Below are 17,282 nucleotides of genomic sequence, written 5' to 3' on the forward strand. Positions count from 1 at the left end.
GAGTAAAAACCAAAGATAAGGATTAAATACAAACTGAATGTGTAAGCAGAATGCAACCTAGAAAAAGAATTTTTCACTTTCATGTGCCAAAATGTGTCTTTTGGCCTGTAGGGCTACCAAAATAAGCCATGAACTGGGATATGTAAGAACAAACATGTAAGACAAGACACACACATACAATCTCCACATCATCCAACAGAACGTGGGAGAAAACAAACCGATGCCACATAGCATTCCTCAGATTCAGTCATCATCAGTCAAAGGAACGATTAACTTAAAACCAGTGCAAGACATCTGCTACTCACTGGTCTGGGACACATGTCTGGAGAGGAAAGTTCTTCTCTTTCATCTTCAAATTCGGAGCTCAGAAAAAGGTTATTCAGTCCATCAGGAACTTGCTTTTCTACCTGCTGGGATGGGGTACTGTATTCCTCTTTTACATCACAGAGCTCCTGGTTGCTGAGCTGGATTTTCTCATTCCTGACCTTCTTTATTTGCTGTAACTGATCAACTGTGTCTTTTACAAAATCTCTAAGCAGGCTGTCTGTCAGCAAACTGACTTTTTCCAGTTGGTCTTTTGACTTGTCTTCTTCTCTAAGTGGCAGTCTAAGCTGTGCTTCCAACTGGTTCTTTTCTTTTGTCAGCAAATCCAGAAGTGGAGTTGCAGGCTTCTCCACAAGTCCAGGAAGGAGGTCAGCTACCTTTTCAGCACATTCTTCTCCCAGTGTCTTCTGCCTCTCCAGTTTTTCAGAAAGGAAATCTGAGATGTCGTCCAACTGAACAGTGGAAATCTCATCTGCAACGCTAGAAATAAGAGGAGCAAGGCTGGCCTCCTCTTTTACAACATGCTTCAGATAATCCACCACTGACTGTTCTTGGGTAAATGATTCAATAGCTACAGAAATGTTTTTGCTGTTTGCTTTAGAAGACAACTTCTCATCAAGCCTTTCCTCAGCTGGGACTTCTGAAACAGCTGTGTCTGCAGGACCTTTATCGTGGGAATAGTTCTCTGTTACATCTCTGCTCTGGCTTTCATCCTCTTTGCCAGGTTTGGAACTTCCTCTGTCTTTCTGGTAGGCTTTGTGTTGCTTCTCCAGTCTATCATCGAAGAATGAGTCTTCATCGTTGCCTGTGTCTAAATAGCTATTGGTACTTTCTGTAATGTGAGAGATTTTTTGAGGAGGAGCAAAAATACCATGCTTTTCCTTGCAATCGAAATATTTAATACCATCATAAGTCCCATTGTTGTTCCCTTCAGGCTTATCCAACTCTACACCAGCCCAAAAACCTTTGGCAAATTTAGTCAGGCCTTTGAATCGCAATGTTCCAGGTTGGACTTTACTCACAAGTACTCTATCACCAATGTTGAAATCTGGCAAACTATCTGTTTCTTCTATGATCGAAACGGAGGCCCAAAGTGGTGATTCAATAGGGGCCTGTTCTTGCTCCACATCTCTACGTTCAGTATTTTTTATAAGTTCTGTTGGGGACTTCAGTTCTAATAACCTCTCTGAATGCACACTGCCAGAGAGAGAGAGAGACCTGTCACTGAGGTATTCACTGATTTCACCATCACTGCCAAGGCTGGTGGATCTGCTTCTGCTGGTCTGTGTGTGCTGTGACCGCTCTCTCAGTGAGTCCCCATTAGGGGAGAGAGGAGATGCTTCAAAGTCATCTTTGTAATGCTCCCCAGGAAGCATTTCTTCAATTGATGCTTGTTTTCTGGAGGTGGATCCTTCAAAGTCTTCAAGGTACGATGCCTCTTTTTCACTAAAGAGTTGTTCTGAAAGCAGATAACCTTTTTCCTCTGCAGATTTGCTGAGCCTGCAAGAAGATTCTTCTGTATTTTGGCCAGTTACAGCATGTTTATTTGTCAGTCTCTGTTCCAAGATTTTTTCCGTACCCTGAAGACTTTCCACAGCCAAACTAAACAGTTCCTTCTGAGAGTGTTCATTTTCAGAACAGGGGACTTGCTTTGCAAGGATGTCCTCTGAGCTCTCCTGTTCATTACTTAATGTCAACAAGACATCAGAACTCTCCAAAGGTTTGACATGAGAACCTTCAATTTCATGTTCCTCTGACTTCAAGTATTCCAAGTATTCCTGTATCTCAGATTTATAACTGAAGGCAGACTTATCACTGGATGCATTTATCACGTTGTTCACTGACCCATGGGATATTCTGCTAACATCTTTGAGAAAAGATGATAAGGGTACATTTTCTAAGGAATCACCAGTTCCTGTTCTCGAATGCTCTGGTGACATTAAAACTGAGGAAGGTATTCCAGAAGGTTCTTCTCCATGAACATCTGTCACGGCCACTTTCTTGCCGCGTACAGACACAGATCTCTCCGTTTTTGATGACACAGTATCTTGAAGGAAAATAAAAAGGGAATCATAGTTGCATTGTTTAATGGAAAACTGCAACAACAGGCAACAAAATTAACAGCAAGGTTTCTGCGCTAAAGAAGTTACAAACTGGTGCCTTGGAAACATGTATTTATAGCTGCCCCATAAACACGAGCAACATTCTTTTACTTCCAGGTTTCTAACCCTTCTTCTCTGATACTGTTCCTGTACCACTATTTTGCAATGCCATACAACACTGACCCTGAGGTAAGGGCTCAGTTATTTGTTTGCAAGCTGCAAATACAACCAATATTAGAATGGTATATTATTATCAGATAATGATCAACAGCAAAACATTGAAGAATATCTATAAAAACCCAACCCTATTCCTAAATTCTTCATTATTTTTTGTTTCCTTACTTTCCTGAAGTGACAAATAAACAAGAAATAAAAGAAACAGAAAAGGTTGTCACTTAATTATGGTTTCACATAAACCTTAGCAGAGTAAAACTAAATGCTGAATATACAGGAAACAGCGAAACCAGATGCCTACTAAATAAATATATAGCTTGATCATTATGATTTTATGAAGTCTGCATTTTCTCTTAAAACCTCTTCTTGAATCACCAAGGAAAAGCTTAAAGAATTTTAAGACAGTCTTCCAAGATCTTCATCTGTAGTACAAATTCTTCCAGTTACATACCTGCATGTTCTGAAATGGATTCCAAAGATGCTTTGCATCGCTCTGATTCAGCCAGTGATTTCCAGTTCTTAGCTGTCTCAGGCCTAAATATGAAAAATGAAATTTCATGAATCATGGCTACAACCAGAGTGTGTTGCTTTGTCTTTTTTCTTTTTTTTTTTTGAATAGATAAAAGTGGAAATGCCAGCATTTATGATTATAAGGCCAAACCAATGATAGCAAGCAGTTTGCTTTGTCACCATACTGTGACCCTAGAAAATAGGAATGGGGACACAGAGAAGAGTTTGGCAAGTCCTGAAAAGTATTTTTTTTTAAATATTTTGGGTTTTACTGGGATGCACTAAAATTGCACCATCTGCTGGACAAAATTAAACACTTAAAAATACAGTAGAAAGTGCAGAAATCAGTTGAATTCTCTGCCTTTTAAAACCCAATAACCAAACCTGATTTAAGTTGCAAAGATGAATGGCTTGCCTCACACAGTGCTGCAGGCAATAATACTGGTCATAAGAAGCAACCAAAATGAGAAAAGAATTTCTTCCCGTTTGTAATCCATTAAACCATTTGGCTCAATTCTTGCACAACTGAAAAATGTTCAGAAAGAACTTGAAAATAGGACCTGAAAGGCTGCACAGGACAAAAGGGAAATGCATACAATTCCAAGGACAGTCCATCTTATCTGTTTTGGGTCAGTGAGACCAGCAAATAGGTCAGCAGGATACTGTCCAGTTTCTAAACTAAAAGCTAATACTCATGATTTAAAGTTTCAGTTATCTGCTAAATTCATGGTTTCTCCTAAAAACAGTATTCACCATAGTTTCTCAGAAAGAAGAAATCCCAGTTACCTATGGAGTGGTGGTGCCTTGATCTTAGGTTTTTCAGCAGCAGCTGAGGATGGAGTTTTAATCTGAGGTTTGGCTGTTGGCGATGTCTCCAGATCTTGGCTCAGCTCTGCTTCAGTCTTCTTGATAAACTCATCATATGACTGCACACAGAAAAGTTATAGCTGTCAGTCTACAAAACCACAACTACAATTTGGTAATCAAAACCTATTAAGTTAATAAAGAAGACACTTGGTTTCTCTGAATACTATACTTAAAAAAAAATAAACAAAAATTAATTACATGTGAATCAATCTTTAATTTAGGCTCAGATACAAATGCATATAAACATAGATAAGCCCCCTGAGCACTGCCAGTAACCCATTCAAGATATAAATTTTAGAAGGGAATAGCATTTTTGCCTCAAGGCTGTGGTTCATTATTGAAAATATTTAAATAGCCAGAACACAGTCACAGTAATATGTCTTTCATAGCTGTTGATAGGACAGTCAGCCAACAACATCCATACTGTAATGGTTTATCCAAGGCTAATGATCTTTCATGTCACCCTTCTTCCTACTGTTGCTAACCTCCAGTTGTTTGATCAAACTGGCTTCCTGGGCCTTCAGTCTCTCCTTTTGTCTTTTTTTCTGTTCCTTTTTCAGCTGGTAAACCACAGACTTCCTTTTCCGCAGTTCATCCTTCAGGGCCCTGATCCGTCCTTCAATGTCACTTTGATCGGATGTGGTTTCTGAAAAAGTTTTGTTTTAGTCTTTGCAAACTTCCACCTCACAGAACAGTTTTACACAAAGCAATAAACAGTTTAGTAAATAGAACATATGGTCCAAGCAAAATCTCAAAGAATTTAATGTCAACATGGTAACATAGTAAGTCTCTTAAAGTAGGATCTCAGATTCATAACACTAGTATACAACATATGAGAGTTGCATCTTATTTATAAAAGAAAGGCTCTGTTATAGTACTTGCTCCCAAACTTGTTCACATCAACCACCCATGTTTATGCTGCTACCTCATTAACTGCTTATCATGTCAGCTGTTGCTGAAATTAATTTTTTCTGACATGTTAAAAAAATATGACAGCTCAAAGATGCGTATCAAAAATATATTAAAAAAATTTGTTTACAATCACAGTACGCAGTTTCAAGATGCAGGGTACACTTCAGTGATGAGAATTTCATTTGGAACAGCGGTCTGCAAAATAGGGTTCTGGCCCATTTAGATTTTTTGCCATGTAGACTAAATCCACCTATGAAATTGAGAGCTGACTGCTCAACTGCTGGAAGGAAAGTCAGTTTGAACAATGCAGAGATTTTTTCACTATTGTCAGGCTCCAGGGGTAGCACTGAGCTTAGACATGTGGTGGACTGCTCAATAATAGCTTATACAAAGCTGCTTGGCTCCAAATTTAATTTTACAGATCCTCCTATGATGCCATTACTGACTGTAGCTGTTTTCCACCTGAAAGATATTTTTCTTTAATGATTATTCTTAGTAATTTTAATATGATCTCCACTCCTTTCCAACCCCAGAACTCCCTGCAACCTGGTTTTGCAGTCCTGATTATGATAATGTTCTACCTCTTTTCCCTTAGGACACTGTCGCCAGATACTTAGATCCATTCTCTGCATGATAACCCCATTCTACCAATAACTCTGCTACTTTTGATGTTTTTGATGTAAAAACCTCTCAGTCTCTCAGACTTTACAGAGAGACTGACTTAGTGTCTCGTTACTTATTCTTTTCTGCACACCTGATTATGTCCACTTGTTTCTTGTTTAAAATGTATACCAACCAAATGAGATCTTTGCCCCACACTGGTGCTACCACAGTTAAGTATCAAAACCTCTTCAAAATATTGATCTGACATAGCCTTACTGAAGCTCCTCCCAGCAGCTGATGTCCCACTTCCACTTGTACAGCAGCAGCTACATCTCCTAAGAAGGAACTTGTCTGGTTTGATTTTATAATGCTCAATATTACCTACAATGTTTTCCGGACCAAAAAGCTTGGATGTTCATTATCATCAACTGCTTTACTGAACATCCTAGAAATAAAGTCACCTGTATTATCTGGTCAGCTAGCAGGAACAGCTCGACATTTTGCTAATCAAATTTCCCACGACAACAAACCACCATAATGAAGGATTTCATCACCAACAACAGCCAGTAAATACACTCAAACTACTGTATTATTTTTCCATTAACAACTGCTGTTCATAATTTAGAGAATTAAAAAAAACAACAAAGGAAACAGCACAAAAAAAAAAAGGAATCTCACTAGCTAATGAGGAGTACTTCATGATGTTCTTGTAATTAACAAACTCCTCCCAAATAGTAAGTGACCACTATGTAATTATATCTTTTCTTGATCAACTCATAACGGAAAGATCTGCACATGCTTTCATCTTTAATGATCTTGTCTACGCATGGATCGGATTGACGTAGCAATGACTTCATTACTACTCAGCAGCTTGGGAGATTTGTCTCTTTACAGTGGAATGGCTTCACTAAGGGGAAATCCTGCCTGACCAATTTGGTGGCCTTCTATGATGGGGCTGTGGAACTGATGGACAGGGGTAGAGCAGTTGATGTCATCTACCTGGACTTGTGCAAAGCATTTGACACTGTCCCACACGACATCTTTGTCTCTAAATTGGAGCGACATCAATCTGATGGATGGACCACTCGGTGGATAAAGAACTGGCTGGATGGCCGCACACAAAGAGTTGTGGTCAATGGCTCAAGGTCCAGCTGGAGACCAGTAACAAGTGGTGTCCCTCAGGGACCGGTGTTGGGACCGGTCTTGTTTAACATCTTCATGGCTGACATGGACAGTGGGATTGAGTGCGCCCTCAGCAAGTTTGCCGATGACACCAAGCTGTGTGGTTCGGTTGATACACTGGAGGGAAGGAATGCCATCCAGAGGAACCTTGACACGCTTGTGAGGGGGGCTGATGCCAACCTCATGAAGTTTAACCATGACAAGTGCAAGGTCCTACACCTGGGTTGGAGCAATCCCAGGCACAGCTACAGGTTGGGCAGGGAAGAGATTCAGAGGCGCCCTACGGAGAAGGACTTGGGGGTGTTGTTTGATGAGAAAATAAACATGAGCTGGCAGCGTGCGCTTGCAGCCCAGAAAGCCAACTGTATCCTGGGCTGCATTAAAAGGAGCGTGACCAGCAGGTCGAAGGAGGTGATCCTGCCCCTCTACTCTGCTCTCGTGAGACCTCACCTGGAGTATTGTGTGCAGTTCTGGTGTCCTCAACATAAAAAGGACATGGAACTGTTGGAACAAGTCCAGAGAAGGGCCACGAGGATGATCAGGGGACTGGAGCACCTCCCGTATGAAGATAGGCTGAGGAAGTTGGGGCTGTTCAGCCTGGAGAAGAGAAGGCTGCGTGGAGACCTCATAGCAGCCTTCCAGTATTTGAAGGGGGCCTATAGGGATGCTGGGGAGGGACTCTTCATTAGAGATTGTAGTGACAGGACAAGGGGTAACAGGTTCAAACTTAAACAGGGGAAGATTAGGTTGGATATAAGAAGGAAATTCTTTCCTGTTAGGGTGGTGAGGCACTGGAACAGATTGCCCAGGGAGGTTGTGAATGCTCCATCCCTGGCAGTGCTCAAGACCAGGCTGGACGAAGCCTTGGGTGGTATGATTTAGCGTAAGGTGTCCCTGCCCATGGCAGGGGGGTTGGAACTAGATGATCTTAAGGTCCTTTCCAACCCTAACGATTCTATGATTCTATGATTCTATGAATGATTTACTGTGAAACCAGTACCATCGTGATCAGCTTCTCACTTCTTATACCCTTCTTCAGCATTTGAAATCAAAGATTGCAAACACTTTATTTTACAAAAGTTTGTTTTCATGACCCCTGTTTGTATGCTTTAATTTTCAAATAGCTTTCTTATGTGGTTGCTCAGTCAGAACTTGAAAACAATCAAGTTGTTGAATGCTCCATAATGTTGCAAACTGCTCTCCAGACAGAATCCCAATACAAATCACTCAGTACACATACCTAGGTGTCATGTATTCATTTCTCTATCCATCAGGAGAACAGCTGCCTCCAATTTCTGTGTTTCTATTGCACTCACATATACAATATTAACAAAAAACCCCACCCAAAATAAAAGATTATTAAGCTTGTTGCATCAAGCACCACAATGACTGGATACATACACATACCAGGAAGCCATCCATCTACACACAAACAACAGTCAGCACATACAATAGAGCCACTTGTTTACTTGTTTTTTTTTTTTTCAGTAAAGACTTAAGAATGAATTTAGGAAATTTTTAAAAAAAAAAAAAAGGGGCAGGAAGATGCTGTCTCATTTGCTAGAAGTATTTCATGATACTCTTATCAACTGCATAGAGGAATACACATTTGAGAACTAGAAGTACAGAAAGGTTCAAAACAGACTTTAGTTCAACAGAACTCACAATAGTGAACCTCACTGAATCATGGCTCAGGAAGTCCTGCAATCCATGTGACTAACAGACTGTGAGAACACATCAGGGAAAGGACTGCTCCATACCAGTTCACTTCTAATATTTTCTCTCTTAGCATTTACTGGTAGCCAGCTTTGATACTGGATAAAAGAGTATAATGAGTCCATTCAGTAGAACTTGCAATTTACAGCTCAAAATGCAACCTTAGGCCCTATTTTACTGCACACAGTTCAAACCTTCCTCTAAAAATAAAAACATGTTTCCTGAAGCACCCATTCATTCTGTGCATGCCAATGCAGGTGCAACGGGCTCACTCATACTGCCATGATAACAAAGCTATACTGCTTCTGAAGCCAGGCTGTGTTCAGAAGGAGAACAATCATGTTTGTACACTGCTGAACCACATTCTGCTTTCTTACAACATGACAGTTGGAGATGTGTCACATCTGTGCTAAGCACAGATAAGCTTGGTATTTTTAAATTCTAGGACCACCCTGACTATTGACTCTTATTTCCTTCATACCTGTTTGCAGGAACAGGTGTTGTTTTCTAAAAGAAGAGATAATACACAGACCTTCTTAAGCAGAAGTGATCAAATTACGTCATGGGAAAATATTCCCACAAAACCACAAAGCCTGGCATTTCCAAGCCTCCCCACATCTGTTTCTGCCTTTCAGGTTTATTTGCTAAAAGCAAAAGCTATGAAAAAGCGGTTTAAACCCAAGCAGATATTACACTTACCTGACTGTGTCATAGATAAAGATTCATCAGACCAGTTGTGAGATATCTGATGAGACTTTATAGGTGAACGTAGCTGTCCTCCAGTTCTATGGCTGCCTTTACTGGAATCTTGCCGTGATACAGATATGCTGCTTCTGGGAGGAGACTATGGCAAAAGAGAATGACAAATAAGTCATTGCTTGTAAAGACCAGTCTGAAAAGTAGGAGATCACTGTCATCAGGAGCTAGTTACAAGGAAGGAACAGCATGACTAGAGAATATCTCACAAGCAGTGGTACCTATCCAACTATCTTAAGAAGAATATCAGTTTGCTGGACAAACAAGAATACCAAGAGCAGAAATAGCTGACTGCTTACTTTGAGCCTAGATTTCAGTAAACCTGCTTAGACTACTCTATTTCCACCTACATGAACCGACATGGTTCTGACTCACAGGCATTTGACACAGTTTATGTAATCTTATTTGGTAACAACCACAGCAAAAGAAACTCCTAGTAAATATATCAATGAAATCAAAAGGACCATTTCACGTAAGGGGTGCAATATGACATTCTAAATTAGTAAAACCACAGAGCATTTCTCTGAGGCCAGGCAAACAATTCTAAGAGCAAACATTCTCCCACAGTGCTGCTTACTGCTTTGACATTATACCACAAACCTTTCACACACCTTGGACATAACGTCTGGCACATATTAGACATTTTACCTCACTATCTTCTCGGCAAACTTTCCAAGAAAATATTTGTAATAACTCTAGAAATATTTCTAGAATATAAAACTATATAGATACATGTACAGCATAACTATAGAAACTCTAGATGAGCAGTTCTTTTACCCCACAGACACCACATTTTCTGTCTCACTAAGCACAGAGCAAAGTTATCAGGACGAAACTGACAAAAATTATCAACCAAGTAGAATTAGCAGTTATGGAATAGCTGGAACAGAACAATAAGGTAGAATTAGCTGCTGCGCAGACATAATCTGAAACCCAAACGGTTGTGCATGACATTACAGCTCTGCTTCTTCATCCTATACTTATAATTTGGGGTACATCACTTGCAAATAAAGCAATGCGGAAAACCAGAGAATAGTTTCTATGGCCTCAAAGAATTTATACAATGGTAACAAGCTAGCCTACAGCTAATTTATACTGGTAAACTGGGTCAATGTTCCACCACTTAATACTGCATACCTACGTGACATATGCAAAACATTTTGCAAGACTACCCACAAGTTTAAAAATATCTAAACTCTGTGATGAAGCAATTTCTCCTGAAGACTTCAGCACGTACCTGATCACAATGTGTATACACAATAATGTAAAATGGTATTGCCAACAGAAAATAGTTTAATCTCTGCTTTGACAACTGGCATGGCTATGCTTACTCCTTCTCTCATAGCCTTTTTCAAGTGTTAAAATACATATAGCATAAAAACTCACGAGTTTGCCAGGTGAGGCAGACTTGAACTCTTCAGAATAAACCATTTCTTCATTAGCTGTACTCTGATCGGGGCTTTCTGGCTGTCCATGGCCCATAGTCTCTGATGGGACAGACTCAGCAGCTAGACTGCCCAGATCTTCTGGGACAGAGCTTTCACTGTTCAGATGACAGCAAGAAGGCACTGGAGACTCTTCTTCACTAGCTGTTTCTGAGATTCAACAAGAGACAAAACAAAGCGCTTAAGAACCTGCCCTGATTTATAGGCCTTCAAAGATGCTGCTGCCTGTATACAAAGTAGTAACTGCTACCAGTACATGTCAAATTGGTGTTATTTCCCCCACCTAGACACTGAGGGTGGAGCTCTTGGAAAGAACAAGCATGTTTACTAGAAAGTTATGATTTGAGACTGTCAAACCTTCTAAGTGATTGCTGAACATATAAAATAAAGAGGGTTTCAGAATATTCTAACATTTTCCAGACAACACACTCAAAAAAGATCATTAGCAAAACCTGTCCTTCTGGTTGACCATACACCATAGCAAAAGACACTATTAGTTTGAAGAAGTCATGGAGGAGCATATAATCTGCAAGCCAGATACTGAATTTAGAATTGACTGCTTCCTTTACAGTAGTTGCGGAAAACATTTTAATGTTAGGATTTCATCATGAGTGTCTCAACTGGCAGCAACTAAAATAATAAGTTGGGTTTTCAAAATTCCTGTTTATTAAATTCCGCAGGAGTCACAGCATTACTTAGGCAGTCATAGAGAATTATTCAGTATTTGAGCAAAGGCTGGGGAGCAGAACTTCTGAACATGGGCTGTGTTCCAGTGCTTACTAGTAGATACAATTAATAGGAAGCAAGTATATTTTCTCACTCTGAATTTTTGTTAATCTGATACACATATCTTCAAAATGTCTTACAATGCCCAAAATCCATATGACTCTTCAGTAACAACCCTAATAGGGCATAATTCTGAATTTCCTTTGCACATTCAAAGGACATGCTGCCTGCCTTCAGCAAAGTGGGAGAGAAAAAAAGAAAATTGGTTGTTTCTAGAACAATCCCAAAGTTCCATTATTTTCTCTGCCTCTCTGTGCTTCATGCTGAAAGTATGGTCCAGTTAAAACAGAACAGTAAAGCTGTGGCTCCCAACATCTCTGAACTTTTTTTTTTTCCTAACAATAGCATTACTCACGCCAATTATATCCTTACACACTTAAGCACAGTTGCACATTTCAAATGGTTATCTTGCATTCACAACAGAGGGTAGAAAAAGATGCTGAAACACAGCCTCTGGTAAGAGCCATCCTCACCAACAGTGAGGAAGCTAACAGGACAGACACTCTGAGCACTACAGAAGTTTTAATAAGAGTAAGTTCAGAAGATGATCAGCAGAGATCATGAAGTATTTTTGTTCTGAATTGTATGTAGAAATGGGCCTCTGGTGCACTGTTCACTTGAGAAGATACACAGCAGAGGAGGAATACACTTTTAACTGAAGTGTAAAATGGGGCTAAAAGAACAAGGCAACAGAAGGCACTAAAGACTGTAGAAACGGATATTCTAAGGGGGTCCAGAGAAGAACCACCACCAGCAAAACATCAAAAAAGGAAGGAAGTGCAAACTTGAACAATCATGTCAAATTATGCTTTACTCGTTATTTGTATCACTTCCCTCCACTTCCTTTTACCTTTGGGTTCAGTTCTCTGATCCCCCAGCTCTTTCTTGGCTGTTTTGGTTTTGAGCAGCTCTTTGTCCCAGGCAGCTAGAGCCTGCTTTTCTATCTGCCGTATTTCTGCTTCTTCTGCATCCAGGCGGCGTTTCCACTCCAACAATTCTTCAGCATGTTGTCGACGCTGCATCAGCTTCTGTTCTCGCTTAGTTAGAAACCTAACAGACAGAGCAGAAGACAATGAGAAAAGAGCCAATCACACTCAAAGGTCCCAATACCCAGATGCTCTATTGCCACAATTTCTAGAATTATAGCTGTTCAGATTTTTTTCAAGGATAATATCCACACTAACAACTATGTTCTAGACCTCCCACGTGCTGCTGAAAAACCCCCTACAACTAAAAAAGATTTTTTTCTTTGCAATAAGTCTACAACATCCTGTAGTGGTAGGCTACAGCAGACTACAACATATGCTGCTTACATTTTAAAGATCTTCAAAACCATTAAAAGTGATACTAACTATTCACTAAAATGAACAGGCTAAGTTCCCAGTTTCAGTACATGAAAAGTACCAGTGGTATTAAACTGGAACCCTCAAGAAAGCAGTGACTGTTTGAAAAAAAACCTTTTCTTTTCACTAATCCCAATGACAGAAAAATTGTAACTCCAAGTTGCCCCACATATTTTCCAAATACATACTTCTAAGAGAAGGTGATGCTGTGTTAATAGATCTCCTGAATTACTGGAGTTTCTACCCTTCCTCCCTTAAGCGTCGTCTCTGTGGATAACCACATCTGAAATGTTAACTGCGAGCTGACAGCATCAAGAGAATATGGGATGCAGGACTTTTTTTTCCCAGCCACTAGCATATCTGGTTCCTGGTTTAACAGCAGATAAAAAGCAAAGCTCATGATGAAAATTATGAGATATTTTCTTTCTGACAAAGATTTCTTAGGTGATCCACAAAACCTCAAAAATGAGGAAATTCTTATAGGACTCTCTAGGTATGAATAAGTTTGTGTGAATATACTAGCTCGCTTTGGCAGCTCTTGAACAACAGTATCTCTGGTCTTATTTCTAAACACTGAAGTAACCAAGACCACAGGATTTAAGCTTTAACATAGTAAATGAAATCAAGTTCAACATCAACTGCATGCACTTCCTCTGACATGCAAAGTCTAGAGAAGAGTGTGTATCAAGTCATTAATCTCCTACACTTAAATTATGACATCATAAAATCATTCTGCAGAAAACTTATGGTTTGCCAGCTAGAGTTCACCCTCTACAGGGGGTGGGGTACCTAAAAAGGCAGTCTTCAAAGATTTGCACTATTTGCTTTGCAAATGCCTTTATAATTTGTAAGTTTCAAACCATACCAATCACTTGGCATCTAAATTTTTAAGCTGCAAAGCAGATGATAATTTCATTTCTGCTTTTTAATCTCTCATGTTCCAAAAAAAGCCCTTTTATTTGCAGACGCTGGAATAGCCAACTAGCTAATCTGCATGTCTTGCCTGCTAAGGGACACTTCTTGTTTGTTCACTTCATGTTCATTCTGCTCCCTGTAAAAGTGAGCTGGAAGCTGACCAGAAAGGTTAAGATTCATGTAAATTCTTCTCTAAGATCGATTCACATAAGGTAGACAAGTTATGATTTGAAGATAAAAGTTTCAGAAGCCAGTAAGACATGCCCACAATCTTCTTTCCTATGATCAAAACAAGAGCAGGCTCAAACCAGAAGCATCGCAGAGTCTTTGGGAACACCTTCAAGCAACAGATTCAATGATTTTGTGCATTACTTTATTACTTTCTATAGACAAACATCAAACATTGTCTACTTTTAGACAAACCCAACAGATTAATACCATTAAGAAAATAGAGTACCAACAGTAATTGCATTACAAACATGACATGGACAGCCATGTTGTGCCTTTCAACAGCACTATCAGATTTATCAACTCTTACTTTCAGATACAAAACAGTTTCAGTTAATCTAGCAGATCATCATGTATTTGGAACTCATTACGGAGTAATTATTACAATGATTTCACTGCAAAAGGCAACTTTTTCTTCTTCCTTGTAAATGGTTTGATATAATCAGAACGTCTGGATCTTCACAGCTTACTGGATCTTTAGGAAGGCAAGTCCAGTTGAAATAAAATGCAAGAGATAGGTTGAAATAAATGGATTCAAAAGAATAGGACTCCCTAAAAGCATTAACCCCTAAGACTAGGGGAGACAGAAAGGAGAATAATTAACTAAGTGCCGATGAAATTAACCACCACACAAAAACTACTTGCTAGTAAGAAAGGTAAGTCAAAAGAAGTGATGGGAACGAAAGAAGTTTCCAACATTCCACCTATAGAAAGAGGAGGATTAAAGCAGCATGCCTAAAGATGCAGACCCTTTTATAACCTGGGGTTTGAAAGGTCAGAGCCACAAGGTAGTATACACACTGCTTTGACATTTACTACGGTCTAGAGGGTTCCAGTTGTAACACCAAAGGTATGCATTTATCCTCAAAAGCAGCAGCACCTTCATGGGAAACCAGAAAAAGGCAAAACCATGCCTGGCATCTACAAAGCTGGAAATCTGGGGAGAAAAAGAGCAGCAGCACTCGGATTGCATCAGCATGATTTAAAAAAATCTAAATATTTCTCTGCTGCTAACATCACATATTTTATCAATGCATCCCAAATATTAACCTGGAAGCATAACTTGCTATTCTGACCTGTGCTTGTACATTATATCCAAAGTATACTGACTTCAAATTCAAATTAGACAGTTTCAGCAGCTATTCTGAAGTGCTAACTAGACAGTGGGAACAAAGTGAACTATCTGCCATTCAGAACACAGTAGGAATAAGAGATTTGAATCATAGGATGGTTTAGATTTGAAGTGACCTTGAAGATCATCCAGTCCAACTTCCCTACCATGGCCCAGGACACCTTTTACTACATCAGGCTGTTCAAAGCCCCATCCATTCCGGCCTTGAACACTGCCAGGGCCGAGGCACCTACAACTTCTCTGGGCAACCTGTGCCGGTGTCTCACCACCTTCATAATAAAAAAAAACCCAAATCTTCCTTATATTTAATCTAGACCTACTGTTGGTCTAAAACCATTACTCCTTGTCCTATTGCTAACGTGCCCTAGCAGAAGGTCTTTCTGTTTTTTATTTAAATAGTCCACTTTATATATTGAAAGGCACACATAAGGTCTCCCCAGTGCCTTCTCTTCTCCAGGCTGAAAAACCACACTTCTCTCAGCCTTTCTTCACAGGAAAGGTACTCCAGCCCACTGATCATTTCTGTGGCCCTCTGCTGGACCTCCTCCAACAGATCCATGTCTTTTTCATCCTGGGGACCTCAAAACTGGATGAAGTACTCCAGATGGGGGTCTCATGTGAGCAGAGTAGAGGGGAAGCATCAGCTTATATCCAGTGGGTTTTTTCGTCCACCAGCATCCCCAAGTCCTTCTCTGCAGAGTAGCTCTTAATTCATTCATCCCTCAAGTCTACACTGATTCTGGGGATTGCCCTGACCCAGATGCAGGACCCTGTTATCTCCATGAGGTCCACAGTGGCCCACTCCTCAAGCCTGTCAAGGTCTCTCCGGATGGCACCCCTTCCCTCCAGTGAATCAACCACACCACTCAGCTTGGTGTCATCTGCAGACTTTTTAAAGACATACCCAATCCCGCTCACTGTCTATGCCATTCAGAAAAATCTGGAAACAATGAGGAAAGTGTCAAGAAGTTCACTGATGAAAGAACCTCTTGACTTCCCAGGACTGAACAGAGCATGCTCTATCAAAGAGTCTATCACTTGAAAAAGATGCAGTTACCTGACCAATTGGTTGTAGATATACAGCTGGAATTTGGGGTGAAGATTGGGAAAACAGACACTGAGAGAGGCCCAGTGGTGAGACGTAAAGACAGAGAAGAAGTAGTGAACAGGAGAGCAGTGTCTACAAAATAAGGAGGAAGAGTTTAAAACTAAGATAGCAAAAAAGGCAGAAAGAATGAGAAAAGGATAGCATCTAGCAAAGAACTTTAAAATTAATTGCATTTAACATTGTATAGTTATTACCCAACATCTGAAGTAGAAAAACTATACACTGTTATGCAGAAGGTAACAGAAAACACACACACACCAATTCATTTTCTAATGGCAAGCTACTTTCACACTGCTAGATTTTTCTTTAAATTTTGGAAAGAGTTTTATTTTGATGCAGACTTCCACATGCACTGGTTAACATTTCAACCTGATCTTTTTGCAACTCCTGTTACTGTAATTGTCAATACAGTATACAATGAGCATTAAATAGCATGCTACTTTTGCTACATGAACAACTTTGCTTGTCTGAAACTTTAAACACGTTTTCATTCACCTGGTGAAACCTCAGTAAAATTAATTCTCCAAAGGTAAGCACCAGTGAATGGGGGGGGGGGGATTAAATTACATATTTTAAAACATGAGCAAATCCAGGAAAAGTCTGAGAAATACCTGTAATTTGACCTCTAGCTGCTATTTTGGTTTTTGGCAATGAAGTGCAGACTTGGTCTCAGAATACTTGTACATTGCCTCTTTCATTTGAAGTACTAACTGCAGAAAGATAATGCCTATTTGTTTAAAAAAAATAATCTACCTACCTAAACTTACAGCTGTGCTTAAAATGGTATTTTCTAAACAATTACCATTTTAAGTTAATTCCTAATGAATGATCATAATTACAGAAAAATGCCATGCTCCACATAGCTCTATCAACTACAACGCAAGCTAAGCAGCATATTAAGGAAAGGCAAAAGAAAATGAGCATTTAATCAGTTCTTCTATAGCACAGATTATCATTAAAGTTGCATATGCAAGGAAAGCAAGGGGAAGTGGTTAATTCTCTTTGACAGAGCATGCTCCTGTTCACATGCAGGCTGTTAAAAAAATAACCATTCTTTCATTCCCCTTTCAGCAGAAAAGAAATATTAAAGTTGCCTCTTAAGGAAGCCACAGGATTTCCACCTTGCTATGGACTACACCAAATCCAGCATAGTAGGCTCTCCTAATTCCTTATTCTAGT

At 39.7% G+C, this 17,282-nt stretch overlaps 1 protein-coding gene across 5 annotated transcripts in view; it reads right to left on the reverse strand.

Moving 5' to 3' along the window:
- CEP350 (centrosomal protein 350) overlaps positions 1–17,282 on the reverse strand; it is a 74,297-nt gene that overhangs the window by 9,957 nt on the left and 47,058 nt on the right. For 4 of the 5 annotated variants that reach the window (XM_062602373.1, XM_062602377.1, XM_062602374.1 and 1 more), the window contains 8 exons: positions 16,053–16,175; positions 12,228–12,427; positions 10,533–10,741; positions 9,090–9,234; positions 4,463–4,623; positions 3,897–4,036; positions 3,052–3,134; positions 306–2,371 (listed from right to left, as the gene is read on the reverse strand). In XM_062602373.1, the coding sequence (XP_062458357.1) occupies positions 306–2,371; positions 3,052–3,134; positions 3,897–4,036; positions 4,463–4,623; positions 9,090–9,234; positions 10,533–10,741; positions 12,228–12,427; positions 16,053–16,175 (3,127 nt within the window). The remainder of the gene's footprint in view (positions 1–305; positions 2,372–3,051; positions 3,135–3,896; positions 4,037–4,462; positions 4,624–9,089; positions 9,235–10,532; positions 10,742–12,227; positions 12,428–16,052; positions 16,176–17,282) is intronic. The other variant, XM_062602378.1, reaches the window with a different exon arrangement.

The sequence above is a fragment of the Pezoporus occidentalis genome, unplaced genomic scaffold (assembly GCF_034315485.1).
Source record: "Pezoporus occidentalis ecotype Australia unplaced genomic scaffold, CSIRO_AGI_Poc_V1 ctg76, whole genome shotgun sequence".
NCBI lineage: Eukaryota > Metazoa > Chordata > Aves > Psittaciformes > Psittacidae > Pezoporus > Pezoporus occidentalis.